We start from the raw sequence: 14,962 nt of genomic DNA on the forward strand, positions 1-14,962 counted from the left end.
AGGCTGGAGTATAGTGGCATGATCTCAGCTCACTGCAACCTCAGCCTCCAGGGTTCAAGCAATTCTCCTATCTATGCCTCCCGAGTAGCTGGGATTACAGGCACGTGCCACCACGCCCGCCAATTTTTGTATTTGTAGTAGAGACGGGGTTTCACCATGTTGGCCAGGCTAGTCTCGACCTCCTTACGTCAGGTGATCTGCCTGCCTCGGCCTCCCAAAGTGCTGAGATTACAGGAGTGAGTCACCACACCTGGCCTAATCACAGCTTTTGTAAAAATGACTAATTTGATACTAGTAACATTTCTTTTAAGCAAAACAGAGTACAACTATTGTTTAAAAATTGTTCCCTGCCCACCCTCTCATTTATTTATGTTTTTGAGATGGGAGTTTTGCTCTGTTGCCCAGACTGGAGTGCAATGGTGCAATCTCGGCTCACTTGCAACCTCCACCTCCCAGGTTCAAGCAATTCTGCCTCAGGCTCCCGAGTAGCTGAGATTACAGGCATCGGCCACCATGCCCAGTTTTTTTTTGTTTGTTTGTTTGTTTTTTCAGTAGAGACGAGGTTTTGCCATGTTGGGCCAGGCTGGTCTCTAGCTCATGGCCTCAAGTGATCTGCCTGCCTCAGCCTCCCAAAGTGCTGATATTACAAGTGTGAGCCACCGCTCCTGGCTGCACCCCCCAGTTTAATTATTATAAGTTACTCTGGTAAACTGGTAAAATGTCATTCTAGCTTGCTAGTAGTTATATAAGTGTTAAATCTGCACAATATATTCTCTTTTGCTCAAGCCTACTCTTATAAATTATATCTATATATAGAGAGAGTTAAATATGCTGAATTTTTGGGCTCACATGTTATAGGTAATTTAGAAGTGAATTTGTATAATGTCAGACATTTTACTTTAGATTTGTAAGATACTTTGGGTTTGCCACTTCAATATAGAGCTCATGATCTCTGATAATTATCAGAAATGGCCGCTGGGTGCAGTGGCTCATGCCTGTAATCCCAGCACTTTGGGAGGCCAAGACTGGCGGATCACCTGAGGTCAGGGGTTTGAGACCAGCCTGGCCAACATGGTGCTAGCCAACATGGGCTAATCTGAAATTAGCCCTTCTCTACTAAAAATACAAAAATAGCTGGGCATGGTGGCACACACTTATAATCCCAGCTACTCAGAAGGCTGAGGCAGGAGAATCACATGAACCTGGGAGGTGGAGGTTGCAATGAGCCAAGATCACGCCACTGCACTCCAGCCTGGGCAACAGAGCGAGACTCCTTCTCAAAATAAATAAATAAATAAATGGCCTACTATATAATGGCTGGGGGCACGGTGGCTCACACTTGTAATTCCAGCACTTTGAGAGGCCGAGGAAGGCAGATCACTTGAGGCCAGGAGTTCGAGACCAGCCTGGCCAACATGGTGAAACCCCATCTCCACTAAAAATACAAAAATTAGCCAGGTGTGGTAGCAGGTGCCTGTAATCCCAGCTACTCATGAGGCTGAGGCAGGAGAGTTGCTTGAACCCAGGAGGCAGAGGTTGCAGTGAGCTGAGATCATGCCACTGCACTCCCAGCCTAAGTGACAGAGCAAGACTCCATCTCAAACAAAAAAGAAAGAAATACTAGTTTCAGCATAATAATGATGGCTAAGGTTTGATTTTTTACTATCTGCCAGGTATTATGTTAAATGTTTTAGATCAATTATCTTATGAACAATATATATTGGATTCTGATTGCATTTCTCAATTAGGAAAGTGAGTAGCACTTTATAATACCTCCTTCAAAAGCCAATTAAAAGAAGAATCATGAAACCCCAGAAATATATGCTGACTTTTTTTCTGTTTTCCTTAGGGCATCCAATTCTACACTCAGTTAAAGACCATTACTTCTCAGTGGAAAGAAGAAGATGCTACTCTTTCCTCACCTGCTGTTGTCATGCCTACCATGGGCCGTTAGAAACAAGTTTGTTTAAGACTGACTCCATCCTGAGTAATCAATCCCCCTTTATTTTTGACCAGCTTCATTTGTCAGCTTTGCTCAGATCAGATCTATGGGATTGGAATACATTGTAACTAAAATCTTCCTCAGGACTATTAACCCCTGCAAAGTTTCTATAGGGAACTGCCTAGTGTAACAATGAAATCAGATTTCTCACTTGCTCTTCATACTTCTATTTTTGAGGTAACTGTTGTAACTATGAAATGCTCATCTGAAATGAGTGCTTAAACCTGATTTCTAAAAATTATCCCCTTTTCTGATGATTTGAAGGGGAGAAAAGCCAGTGTATGTAAAGAAAATGTTCCGGCCAGGCGTGGTGGCTCACGTCTGTAATTCCATCATTTTGGGAGGCCATGGTGGGCAGATTGCTTGAGGCCAGGAGTTGAAGAACATGGCGAAACCCCGTATCTATTTAAAAAAATGGAAAAAGTAAAAAAAGAAAAGGGAAAAAAATTTTTTTTAAAGAAGATGTTCCAATAATTGCAAGAAGAACTCTTAGATGGGGAAACAGGACAGAAATAACTCACCGCTTTTGGTTGATCCTCAAACATAGCGCTAAATGCCACTGGGAGAGACCTCCTGCAAAGTTTTCTTTAGCCCCTCCTTTATCCCACAATACACAAGATATAATCCATTTTTATATATCCCAAAGTTGTGGCAACAGCTTCTTTCTTTTCTGCTCAATGCCACTTTGTTTCCTAGTAATTCATGACCACTATTAATTCTATCATTGTCACTGCTCCTGCTTCTTAAGATCACTTCTCAAAGATACCTCAGTAAGCAATGGATAAATCAACTTTTTGTTATATGTGCCAAGTACTAAGTTTCACGGTTCTCTTCAGCAATCATTAATTAATGCTTTAGCCATTAATTCAGATGCAAATAATTTTCTTTTTTCTTTTTTTTGAGATGGAGTTTTGCTCTTGTTGCCCAGGCTGGAGTGCAATGGCGCGATCTCAGCTCACCACAACCTCCACCTCCCAGGTTCAAGCGATTCTCCTGCCTCAGCCCCCCTAGTAGCTGGGATTACAGGCATGCGCCACCACACCCAGCTAATTTTGTAGTTTTAGTAGAGACGGGGTTTCTCCATGTTGGTCAGGCTGGTCTCGAACTCCCGACCTCAGGTGATCCGCCTGCCTCGGCCTCCCAAAGTGCTGGGATTACAGGCATGAGCCACCACACCCGGCCAGATGCAAATAATTTTCTTAGAAAATTATTTCAAAAGTTATTTTAGGTCCAGAAATCAAGGAGTGTTCCAACCATGAAAATGGGTAAGACACCTGCTTTAAGCAAATCTAACCTGCTATTACTTGCCAAATTTTATATATTCTTTTCTCTTGCCTGTATTTCTAATTGGTGATTTTTTAAATGAAGAATTCTTCATGTAGAGCAACGGACCGGGCCTAAGAAATTTTGAAGCTTTTCATGACATAAAGTGGTTAAAAAAAAAAATGCTTTGACAGTCTTCTTCTGCCATTAGTTCAACTGCCTTTACGCTTTTTTTTTTTTTTTTTTTTTGAGACAGAGTTTCGCTCTTGTTGCCTAGGCTGGAGTGCAATGGTGTGATCTCGGCTCACTGCAACCTCCGCCTCCCGGGTTCAAGCAATTCTCCTGCCTCAGTCTCCTGAGTAGCTGGGATTTCAGGCATATGCCACCATGCCTGGCTAATTTTGTATTTTTAATAGAGATGGGGTTTCTCCATGTTGGTCAGGCTGGTCTCGAACTCCCGACCTCAGGTGATCTGCCTGCCTTGGCCTCCCAAAGTGCTGGGATTACAGGTGTGAGCCACCACCCCCAGCTGCCTTTATGCTTTTTGTTTCTTTGATATATCTAAACTTAAGGTCAGAACAGAAATTCATGTGTTGAACAGAATGGATTCTTTTTGCAGTACCATCCCAATTGAATCCTCTTTTTATTTTCCTGCGTCCTTACTAGTCACTTTAATAGTACTAACTAACCTACATTATGGGGTTTATTCATGAATTAAGGATGATAAAAAAAAAAAAAAGACCTTGAAAATGTTGTGTACCCTGTGGATTTGAGGCTTATTACTAACACCTGGCTGGATAAAATGTCAAAACCTTCAATCACTTAAGGTGACTGTATCTTTTGTAAAATACACTTATGATCCTACTGGGCCTTTTTCTTTTTTGTGCTTTCCTAAATATGAGGCAATAGAAATTTATAATTTGAGACTACAGTGCCCCTTGTTTTAGCTCTTATCACAGCTGGCAACTGGTAGTGATTTTTTTTGTTGTTTTGTTTTGTTTTGAGATGGAGTCTCACTCTGTTGCCCAGGGTGGAGTGCAGCGACACGATCTCGGCTCACTGCAACCTCCACCTCCTGGGTTCAAGTAATTCTCCTGCCTCAGTCTCCCGAGTAGCTGGGATTACAGGTGCATGCCCCCACGCCCGGATAATTTTTTGTACTTTTAGTAGAGACAGGGTTTCACCATGTTAGCCAGGATGGTCTCAATCTCCTGACCTAATGATCCGCCCACCTCGGCCTCCCAAAGTGCTGGGATTACAGGCATGAACTACCGCGCCTGGCCCTGGTAGTGAAATTTAATCCAATCCAACAACTATAGGCTGGGTTAAATAAAAGGTCATTATTGTCTATATTCTAAGTGGAATTAAATGTAGTCACAGAGACTCCTAACATTTTCCTTATATTTAAGGGAAATCACTTCTAAAAAAACACACTAATCAGAATTGTGCTGCTCTAATTGGAAACAACTCATCTGGTCAACTATTTGCTGCTCAGAGTTTCTTATTTCTTAGATGAAAAAAACTCATCAGTTATATTCATGTGATTGCAGCTAAAAAGTCAGTAGTTTCTTTTCTTTTTGTTCTAATGTGGCTTCATTTGAAATTTCTCAGATTCTACATTGTACTAATTGATTATGAGTAACAAATTATAAATTAAAAACTCTTAAAGAGAAAAACTTGGCTTAAAAAAATCATTTCATATTTCCTTATAAGACTTTGTCCTCTAGGTTGTAATGACTGACTTCCCACCTGTGATGGAAAGCCAAGAATCACAAGGTCACTAGGTTTAATCTTACCAGGACACATTTTGGCTAGGCTGCTTACTTCAAAAGGCAACCTATAGATTTCCACACAAAAAGAGGCACACATTTGCATTTGCATTAGTATAATATGCATTTGTATGGATATTGCTTTAAAAATTTGTGTAATCTACTAATGCTATTTATTACTCATTCCACTGATCCCTGAAGTCTCTTAACTTGTAGAGAAAATAACTGTGATTTAGCAAGAAACGACATGGGGAAGGGTGACAACAATATGTATTGTTTGATTAGATACAGACTCCTTACTGTGTCAGACTCTTGAGGTCCTTTTGGAATAGTGGGTAGCACCACTTTACCAGAAGAGTCTGATATTGGAATTTGCTGAGTGATGAAGATTTTATCTTGAAGCTTACTTTCATCCCTGCAATAATGACAAAATAACAGAACCATCAACAACTCTACACACACGAAACCTGGTTTAGAATAACAGACTTGTCATATTACTTTCAATTAGCACATTCAAGATGCCCACAAGAACCATCGTGTTGGGCTCATGTTTATTACTTTAGCAAGAGAGCTCTTACCCAAATTCCTTTGTTTCCCCACTGTCAGAAACAACATAGTCTGGAACTGGAGGCCTAGAACTCTGGTTGTATTTCCTGTAGTGAGTAAAAGTCAACAACGATAATGAATGAGGCGGTGTCTCCTCATGCCTTCATATTTTCTTTTTGTATTTTAATTTTTTTGATTTTTTATTTTTGTGGGTGATAGTAGGTATATGTATTTGTGGGGTATGTGAGATGTTTTGATACAGGCATGCAATGTGAAATAATCAAATCATAGAGAATGAAGTATCCATCGCTTCAAGTATTTATCCCTTGTGTTACAATCCAATTACACTCTTTTATTTTAAAACGTACAACTGGCCAGGGGCAGTGGCTCATGCCTGTAATCCCAGCACTTTGGGAAGCCGAGGTGAGTGGATCACCTGAGGTCAGGAGTTTGCGACCAGCCTGGCCAACATGGTGAAACCCTGTCTTTACTAAAAATCCAAAATTAGGGCCGGGCACAGTGGCTCATGCCTGTAATCTCAGCACTTTAGGAGGCTGAGGCGGGCAGGTCACCTCAGGTCAGGAGTTCGAGACCAGCCTGGATAACATGGTAAAACTCCATCTCTACAAAAAAATACAAAAATTAGCCGGGCATGGTGGTGGCGACTGTAATCCTAGCTACTCAGGAGGCCAAGGCACGAGAATCACTTGAACCAGGAGGCAGAGGTTGCAGTGAGTCGAGATTGCACCACTGCTCTCCAGCCTGGGCAACAGAATGAGACTCCTTCTCAAAAAAAAAAAAAAAAAAAATTAGCTGGGCGTTGTGGCACATGCCTGTAGTCCCAGCTACTCGGTAGGCTGAGGTGGGAGGATCACTTGTGCCTGGGAAGTGGAGGTTACAGTGAGCTGTGATTGTGCCACTGCACTCTGGCCTGGGTGACAGAGTGAGACCCCATCTCCAAAAAAAAAAAAATTTACTTATCTTTGCAAACCAATAAAATCTTAATATTGTTATGTTTCTCTTCAGTTGCCACTCATTCAGCTGAGCAATATTGTAACTTCTTAATAAGCACTACCTTAAACCTCTAAGGTGAATCTTTCCCCTCCCCCTTTAATTCCAACTCATCTTTCATTTTCATGCTTATTCATTAATCTCCCATTCTTTGTCTCTGGGAGCTGCAGTAGTTAAGCAGTAGGGCCTTTTTATATTTTCTGGTCCTTTCCTGTCCCTTTAGTTCTAAGTAAGAAAAATAAGTTTATTGTTCCTAAGTGGTTTCTAGATTTGATAACAACTTGGTATTTCACTGCAGAAATAGGGAGTTACCTAGAAGGACAGCCATTCATTTTTGCAAAGAGCAATCGTAATACTTTTTCCTTCTGCTCCCAGGTCAAATCTCCAATATCCACATTTCCTTCAATATGTGTCCTAAAGAATTTCAAAGGAAAAAAATGCGAAAAGGAAAAATGTGGTCAAATAGGCTTCTCTTCTTTTTAAAAAATATATAATGGGTAAACATAAAAAAATTCTATACCATAATTGAATATTATGAAACAACTACAGGCCAGGCGCAGTGGCTCACACCTGTAATCCCAGCACTTTGGGAGGCCAAGGCGGGTGGATCATCTGAGGTCAGGAGTTCAAGACCAGCCTGGACAATGTGATGAAAACCCATCTCTACTAAAAATACAAAAATTAACCGGGCATGGTAGCAGGTGTCTGTAATCCCAGCTACTCGGGAGGCTAAGGCAGGAGAATCGCTTGAACCCAGGAGGCGGAGGTTGTAGTAAACTGAGATCGCGCCGCTGCGCTCCAGCCTGGGAGAAAAGAGCGAAACTCCGTCTCAAAAAAAAAAAAAAAAAGAAGAAAAAAAAAAGAAAACTACAAAGCAAACTGTCCATCACAAAATCATAAAGTTGATAAGGACAACAATATACTAGCCATTCCAAAATGTTACATATCATAAAGATGAAAATGACAAAAACTTTAACAACATGAAAAAATATTTGTGCTCAGACATTAAGGAAATAAGCAAAATAGAAAACTCTAAGGAGGCTGGGGACGGTGGCTTACCCAACACTTTGGGAGGCCAAGGCGGGCAGATCACATGAGGTTAGGAGTTCGAGACCAGCCTGGCCAACATGGTGAAATGCTGTCTCTACTAAATATACAAAAATTAGCTGGGCATGGTGGCAGGCGCCTCTAATCCCAGCTACTCAGGAAGCCGAGGCAGGAGAATCGCTTGAACTTGGGAGATGGGAGGTTGCAGTGAGCTGAGATCACTCCACTGCACTCCAGACTGGGTGACAAAGCAAGACTTCTTCTCAAAAAAAAAAAAAAAGAGCCTGGGTGCGGTGGCTCACACCTGTAATCCCAGCACTTTGGGAGGCTGAGGCGGGAGGATCACAAGGTTAGGAGTTCGAGATCAGCCTGATCAACATGGTGAAACCCTGTCTCTACTAAAAATACAAAAATTAGCTGGGCATGGTGGTGGGCGCCTGTAATTCCAGCTACTCAGGAGGCTGAGGCAGGAGAATCACTTGAACCTGGGAGGTGGAGGTTGCATTGAGCTGAGATCGTGCCACTGCACTCCAGCCTTTGCAACACAGTGAGACTCCGACTCAAAAAAAAATAATAATAACTGTAATGTAACATTATTTATTTAGAGACACACACAGACAAAGGGAACAAGAAAAAAAAAAGTTTAGGCTGGGCGCGGTGGCTCGCACCCGTAATCCCAGTACTTTGGGAGGCCGAGGTGGGCGGTTCATGAGGTCAGGAGATTGAGACCATCCTGGCTAACACGGTGAAACCCTGTCTCTACTAAAAATATGAAAATTAGGCTGGGCTCAGTGGCTCACACCTGTAATCCCAGCACTTTGGGAGGCTGAGGCAGGCAGATCACGAGGTCAGGACATCGAGACCACCCTGGCTAACATGGTGAAACTCTGTCTCTACTAAAAAATACAAAACAATTAGCTGGGCGTGGTGGCGGGAGCCTGTAGTCCCAGCTACTCGGGAGGCTGAGGCAGGAGAATGGTGTGAACCCCGGAGGCAGAGCTTGCAGTGAGCCGAGATCGTGCCATTGCACTCCAGCCTGGGCAACAGAGTGAAGACTCCGTCTCAGAAAAAGAAAAGAAAATTAGCCAGACGTGGTGGCACGCACCTGTAGTCCCAGCTACTCGAGAGGCTAAGGCAGGAGAATCGCTTAAACCCGGGAGGCGGAGGTTGCAGTGAGCCGAGATGGCATCATTGCACTCTAGCCTGGGCGACAGAGTGAGAATCTGTCTCAAAAAAAAAAAAAAAAAAAAAAAAAAGTTGTTTGGTGAAATTACTGACGTGTTTTTCCATTAACATTTCTTTTTGTATTAAATATTTTCCTGTGAAAACAGTGTAACAAAATTTAAACAAAATTTAAAAAATAATGCATAACTTATGTAGTCTATTTTCTTACCCTCAAACAAAGCTGCAGGTAAGCTTTCCAGACTATCTATATGATAACTTTCCCAGAGGATTCATAGTTTACTTTCTATTTATAAAAGCTAACATGAGGCCTGGCGCCGTGGCTCACGCCTGTAATCCCAACACTTTAGGAGGCTGAAGTGGGCGGATCATGAGGTCAAGAGATCGAGACCATCCTGGCCAACATGGTGAAATAAAATACACACAGACAAAGGGAACAAGAAAAAAAAAGTTGTTTGGTCTCTACTAAAAATACAAAAATTAGCTGGGTGTGGTGGCGGGCGCCTGTAGTCCCAGCTACTCGGGAGGCTGAGGCAGGAGAATTGCTTGAACCTGAGAGGCAGAGGTTGCAGTGAGCCGAGATCGCACCACTGCACTGCAGCCTGGCAACAGAGCGAGACTCCATCTCAAAATAATAATAATAATAATAATAATAATAATAATAATAATAATAAAAGCTAACATGTAGAGTACTGGTATTCTACAAAATATTTTTGCGGCCGGGCGTGGTGGCTCACATCTGTAATCCCAGCACTCTGGGAGGCTGAGGCGGGCGGATCATGAGGTCAGGAGATCGAGACCATCCTGGCTAACACGGTGAAACCCCGTCTCTACTAAAAATACAAAAAAAATTAGCCAGGCATGGTGGCGGGCGCCTGTAGTCCCAGCTACTCGGGAGGCTGAGGCAGAAGAATGGCGTCAACCTGGGAGGTGGAGCTTACAGTGAGTGGAGATTGCGCCACTGCACTCCAGCCTGGTGACAGAGCAAGACTCCATCCCCCCCAAAAAATAAATAAATAATAATAATAAAAAAATCTGCATATAGGTAAATTGGGCTAGTTTTTCCTTCCCTTTTTTTTTTTTTTTTGGACTCAACTGTTTTTGTTTTCTTTTAAGTTTAGGTTTTGAGGCCAGGTGTGGTGGCTCATGCCTGTAATCCCAGCACTTTGGGAGACCAAGATGGAAGGATCTTGGTTGAGGCCAGGAGTTCAAGACCACCCTGGGCAACACAAGCAACACAGCAAGACCTCATCTCCATTTAAACAACAACAACAACAAATGAGAGAGAGAAAATTATTTTAAAATTTTTTAAATAAAAAAAGTTTAGATTTTGGGCTGCAGTGTGCCAAGATCACATCACTGCACTCCAGCCTGGGCGACAGAGTGAGACTCTCTCAAAAAAAAAAAAAAAAAAAAAAAAGTTAGGTTTTGGCCAGGTACAGTGGCTCACACCTGTAATCCTGGAGGTTTGGGAGGCCAAGGTGGGAGAATAGCTTGAGGGCAAGAGTTTAAGACCAGCCTGGGCAACGTAGTGAAACCCTTTTCTCTATAAAAATAATTTTTAAATTATCCTGGCATGGTGGCATATGCTTGTAGTCCTAGCTACTTGGGGGGCAGAGGTGGGAGGATTGCTTGAGCACAGTCAAGGCTGCAGTGAGCCATGATGATGCCACTGCACTCCAGCCTGGGCAATAGAGTGAGACCCTGTCTCAAAAAAATAAAAAAGTCAGCTGGGTGCAGTGGCTCATGCCTGTAACCCTAGCACTTTGGGAGGCCGAGGCAGGCAGATCACGAGGTCAGGAGATCAAGACCTTCCTGGCTGACATGGTGAAACCCAGTCTCTACTAAAAATACAAAAATTAGTTGGGCGTGGTGGCGCACACCTGTAATCCCAGCTACTTGGGAGGCTGAGGCAGGAGAATCACTTGAACCCGGAAGTCAGAGGTTGTAGTGAACCAAGATCGCCACTGCACTCCAGCCTGGCGACAGAGTGAGATTCCATCTCAAAAAAATAAATAAATAAATTAATTAATTAAATTAAAAAGTCTAGGTTTTGTCTTATGATTACCATATACTTCATTATTTTTAAATTTATTTAATTAATTAATTTTTTTTTTTTTTGAGACTAGGTCTCACTCTGTTGCCAGGCTGGAGTGCAGTGGCGTCATCATGGCTCACTGCAGCCATGGCTCACTGCAGCCTCGAACTCCTGGGCTCAAGCAATCCTCCCACCTCAGCCTCCCAAGTAGATGGGACTACAGATGCACACCATCATGCCAGGCTACTTTTTGTTTTGTTTTTTGTAGAGGTGGGGTCTCACTGTGTTGCCCAGGCTGGTCTTTAACTACTGGACTCAAATGATCCTCTTGCCTCAACCTCCCAAAGTGCTGGAATTACAGGCATGAGCCACCACACCCAGCTGATTACCATATACTCCAACTGTCCTTTTCCAATCTACCATTTAAATAAATGAGATAATTTTTTTTTTTTTTTTGAGATGGAGTCTTGCTCTGTCACCCAGGCTGGAGTGCAGTGGCACGATCTTGGCTCACTGCAACCTCTGCCACCCAGGTTCAAGTGATTCTCCTGCCTCAGCCTCCTGAGTAGCTGGGATTACAGGTGTGTGCCATCACGCCCGGCTAATTTTTGTATTTTTAGTAGAGATGGGGTTTCAGCAACTTGGCCAGGCTGGTCTTGAACTCCTGACCTCTTGATCCACCTGTCTCGACCTCCCAAAGTGCTGGGATTACAGGCGTGAGCCACTGTGCCCGGCCCTATGTAATATTGTAACCACCATTTCTGCCTTGCTGATAGAGGCAATAGGACACTAAGGCTAAAGCGTTAAGGTGGTCAGTAGCAAAAATGTCACATAGAACACAGAATAGGAAGAGTCCAGTTACTGCAGTAACAATGTAGACAAATCATTTAACTTCCTCCGAAAATGTATAACACTTACTATTCCGTAAACAAAAGGATATAAAGAAAACTGCCTTATATATGGTAGGGACTCAACTTACTTGATGTATTAAATAAAAGAGAGAAATTTCAGCAAATCTCTTGGTAACAGTAGTAGTATTACAGATTTCTGAATATGACAAGAAGTAAATTATAGTTTAAGCATTTTGAAGAAGAATCTTATCTATCAGAGACTACTGAGCATGTCCAACCTTCTCAACAGCCATATAATTCAAAACAACCTATAAAATTAGTCCTTTAAAAATAATTTAAAGCAAAAAACGCATTTGGAAGATGTTAGGCTGGGCATGGTGGCTCGTGCCTGTAACCCCAGCATTTTGTGAGGCCGAGGCAGGAGGATCACTTGAGCCCAGGAGTTCCAGGCTGCAGTCCTTTTAAGTTTCTTGAGTTAGGGCCTTTGAAGAATCTAATTGCATTGGAATATAAAATAATTTTCTTTCAGAATAACCCTCAAAATGGACTATAATTTAATCCATGGTTTACAGGGAGGAGACTGCTCTAAGAAACAAAAATGCTAACAGGAAACAAAGTTAATCATTATGTAATATATAGTCTGCAACTGTCTCAAACATTGTTACCTTTATCATAGTGGCAGCAAATCTCTAAAATTTTGGAAAATTTTGGGGGACTTTTGGTTAATACAATGATGGGGGCACTACTGATTGTCCTCCAAATCATGGGACAGTTCTCTATAACAAAGAATTGTTACAAATAATTGTTTGGTTTTTTGTTTGTTTGTTTTTTGAAACAGGGTCTCATTCTGTTGCCCCAGCTGGAGTGCAGTGACGCGATCTTGGCTCACTGCAACCTCTGCCTCCTGGGTTCAAGCAATTCTTGTGCCTACTGAGTAGCTGGGACTACAGGCCCCCACCACCACGCCTAGCTAATTTTTGTTTTTTGAGACAGTGTTTTGCTCTTGTCACCCAGGCTGGAGTGCAATGGTGCGATCTTGACTCATTGCAACCTCCACCTCCTGGATTCAAACGATTCTCCTGCCTCAGCTTCCCAAGTAGCTAGGATTACAGGCATGTGCCACCACGCCCAGCTAATTTTGTATTTTTAGTAGAGACAGGGTTTCACCATGTTGGCCAGGCTGGTCTCGAACTCCTGACCTCAGGTGATCCACCCTCCTCAGCCTCCCAAAGTGCTGGGATTACAGGCGTGAGCCACCATGCCCAGCCTAATTTTTGTATTTTTAGTGGGACAGGGTTTCACCATGTTGGCCAGGCTGGTCTTGAACTCCTGGCCTTAAGTGATCCATCTGACTTGGCCTCCCAAAGTGTGGGATTACAGGCGTGAGCCACATGCCTGGCCTACAAATAACTGTTATATTGATTTTTTTTTTTAATTATATGGTTGGATAGATATTATTACCTATGAATTTCATCTCAGGATAGTAAACAGTACAAAATATTTCTGAAAGTATGTGTATCAAAAATGTTTAACCTGGATTGGTGCAGTGGCTCACGCCTGTAATTCCACCACTTTGAGAGGCTGAGGCAGGAGGATCACTTGAGGCCAGGAGTTCAATACCAGTCTGGGCAACATAGTGAGACCCTGCCTTTAAAAAAAAAAAAAAGCTTAACTTGAATCTAATCAGGCTTTTATAACAAATGTCCAATTTATAGGAAACAAAGGAACAAGTGAAAAGATACATAATGACCTTATATATCTTATATAAAAAAAATAACCTATGGGACAAATAGTCTCCTTAACAAGACTTCTATCATGAGACAGAGGGGAATGTACTAAGAATACATCCAAAGCCCCGCATGCTATGCTAAGCCTAGAGATTACAAAGATGAATAAGTCAGTTCCTGTCCCAAGTAACCTACTGAGAAATCTATTCGATACTTGAATATTATAAAACTAAACTTTTCAGACTTCCTCTTTCTGTAAAAGACACAAAAATAGCAGCAAAAAAAAGATAATAAAGTATTGCTAGTACCATTTTTCGGCCTCCAGAAGATCCTGATTCACACTATTGGTGCTGTGCTCTCTGCCATCAAATGTTCTGATTTTGGGATATTCTGTTCTTCCTGCACATGCTGCTCTCATTTTTAAATTGAAAGCAGCTTGTGCTATCTGCTTATAATGCTTCCTGCTAATTAGGATCTGTTGCTTCACTTGGTGTAGAGCATCTAGAAAGAATCTTTCCACTTCTGTTCTCTCATCCAGTATGTTCTTGGCCAGCTTCTTCACACGATTCATTTCCCTGTCCTTCATCTGAAGAAGGTGCTGCAGCTTGTCAATTTCTACCTGACCTGCTTGGTTCCCTATCATTGCCTGTTGCTGCAGTTTTAAAACTTCACTCTCAAACTCTTTGGTCATGTAACTCAGAGCAGTCTCCAAGTTTACTACCTTCTTCTGAAGCGTTTGGATTTGTGATCTCTGCTGGACAAGTTGCATAATCTTTTCCTTAACCAACAGATCATTGATCTCCTAAAAACAGAAAGATGAGAGAGATGATTTTTTTTTCTTTTGAGATGGAGTCTTGCTCTTTTGCCCAGGCTGGAGGGCAGTGGCACGATCTCAGCTCACTGCAACCTCCATCTCCTGAGTTCAAGCAAGTCTCCTACCTCAGGCTCCTGAGTAGCTGGGATTACAGGTGCCCACCACAACGCCCAGCTAATTTTTGCATTTTTAGTAGAGACAGGGTTTCACCATGTTTGCCAGGATGGTTAGAATTCCTGACCTCAGGCGATCCGCCTGCCTCAGCTGGGATAACAGGCATGAGCCACTGCGCCCGGCCGTTTTTTTTTTTTGTTTTTTTTTTTTAATCATTCCAGAACTTAGGAAGTTCCTCACTAATTTCCATTACTTCATGAGATTTGAGTTTTATGCCAAGCTGAGGTGATATTTTGGTATTGTATGTAGAGAGTAACAAACATCCTAGGGTCCTTGTCTGGACTTGGGAAGGCAATCTACTAATTGTGAATTGTGCTAATTAAGAAACTTTCTTGCAGCCATAAAAAAGAATGAAGGGCTGAGCATGGTAGCTCATGCCTGTAATCCTGGAGCTTTGGGAGGCCAGGGTGGGTGGATCACCTGAGGTCAGGAGTTCGAGATCAGCCTGGCCAACATAGAAAAACCCTGTCTCTACTAAAAGATACAAAAATTAGCTGGCCATGGTAGTGCATGCCTGTCGTCTCAGCTAGTCAGGAGG

General features: G+C 42.4%; 2 protein-coding genes across 7 annotated transcripts in view; one reads left to right on the forward strand and one right to left on the reverse strand.

Annotated features, from left to right (window-relative positions):
* ALDH6A1 (aldehyde dehydrogenase 6 family member A1) overlaps window positions 1-4,941 on the forward strand; it is a 27,508-nt gene extending 22,567 nt beyond the window's left edge. Inside the window, exon 12 of the mRNA XM_003260743.4 lies at window positions 1,850-4,941. Within this exon, the coding sequence (XP_003260791.1) occupies window positions 1,850-1,954 (105 nt within the window). The 3' untranslated portion in view covers window positions 1,955-4,941. The remainder of the gene's footprint in view (window positions 1-1,849) is intronic.
* The window catches only part of BBOF1 (basal body orientation factor 1), a 51,393-nt gene that overhangs the window by 3,842 nt on the left and 32,589 nt on the right, over window positions 1-14,962 (reverse strand). For 3 of the 6 annotated variants that reach the window (XM_030803798.1, XM_030803796.1, XM_030803801.1), the window contains 4 exons: window positions 13,745-14,238; window positions 6,904-7,005; window positions 5,613-5,687; window positions 3,364-5,449 (listed from right to left, as the gene is read on the reverse strand). In XM_030803798.1, coding sequence (XP_030659658.1) covers window positions 5,215-5,449; window positions 5,613-5,687; window positions 6,904-7,005; window positions 13,745-14,238 — 906 coding nt within the window. In that variant the 3' untranslated portion in view covers window positions 3,364-5,214. Of the gene's footprint in view, window positions 1-3,363; window positions 5,450-5,612; window positions 5,688-6,903; window positions 7,006-13,744; window positions 14,239-14,962 lie in introns of those variants that run through there. The other 3 variants (XM_012498065.2, XM_030803797.1, XM_030803800.1) reach the window with 3 other exon arrangements.

Source organism: Nomascus leucogenys, chromosome 22a (genome assembly GCF_006542625.1).
Source record: "Nomascus leucogenys isolate Asia chromosome 22a, Asia_NLE_v1, whole genome shotgun sequence".
In the NCBI taxonomy this organism is placed as follows: domain Eukaryota; kingdom Metazoa; phylum Chordata; class Mammalia; order Primates; family Hylobatidae; genus Nomascus; species Nomascus leucogenys.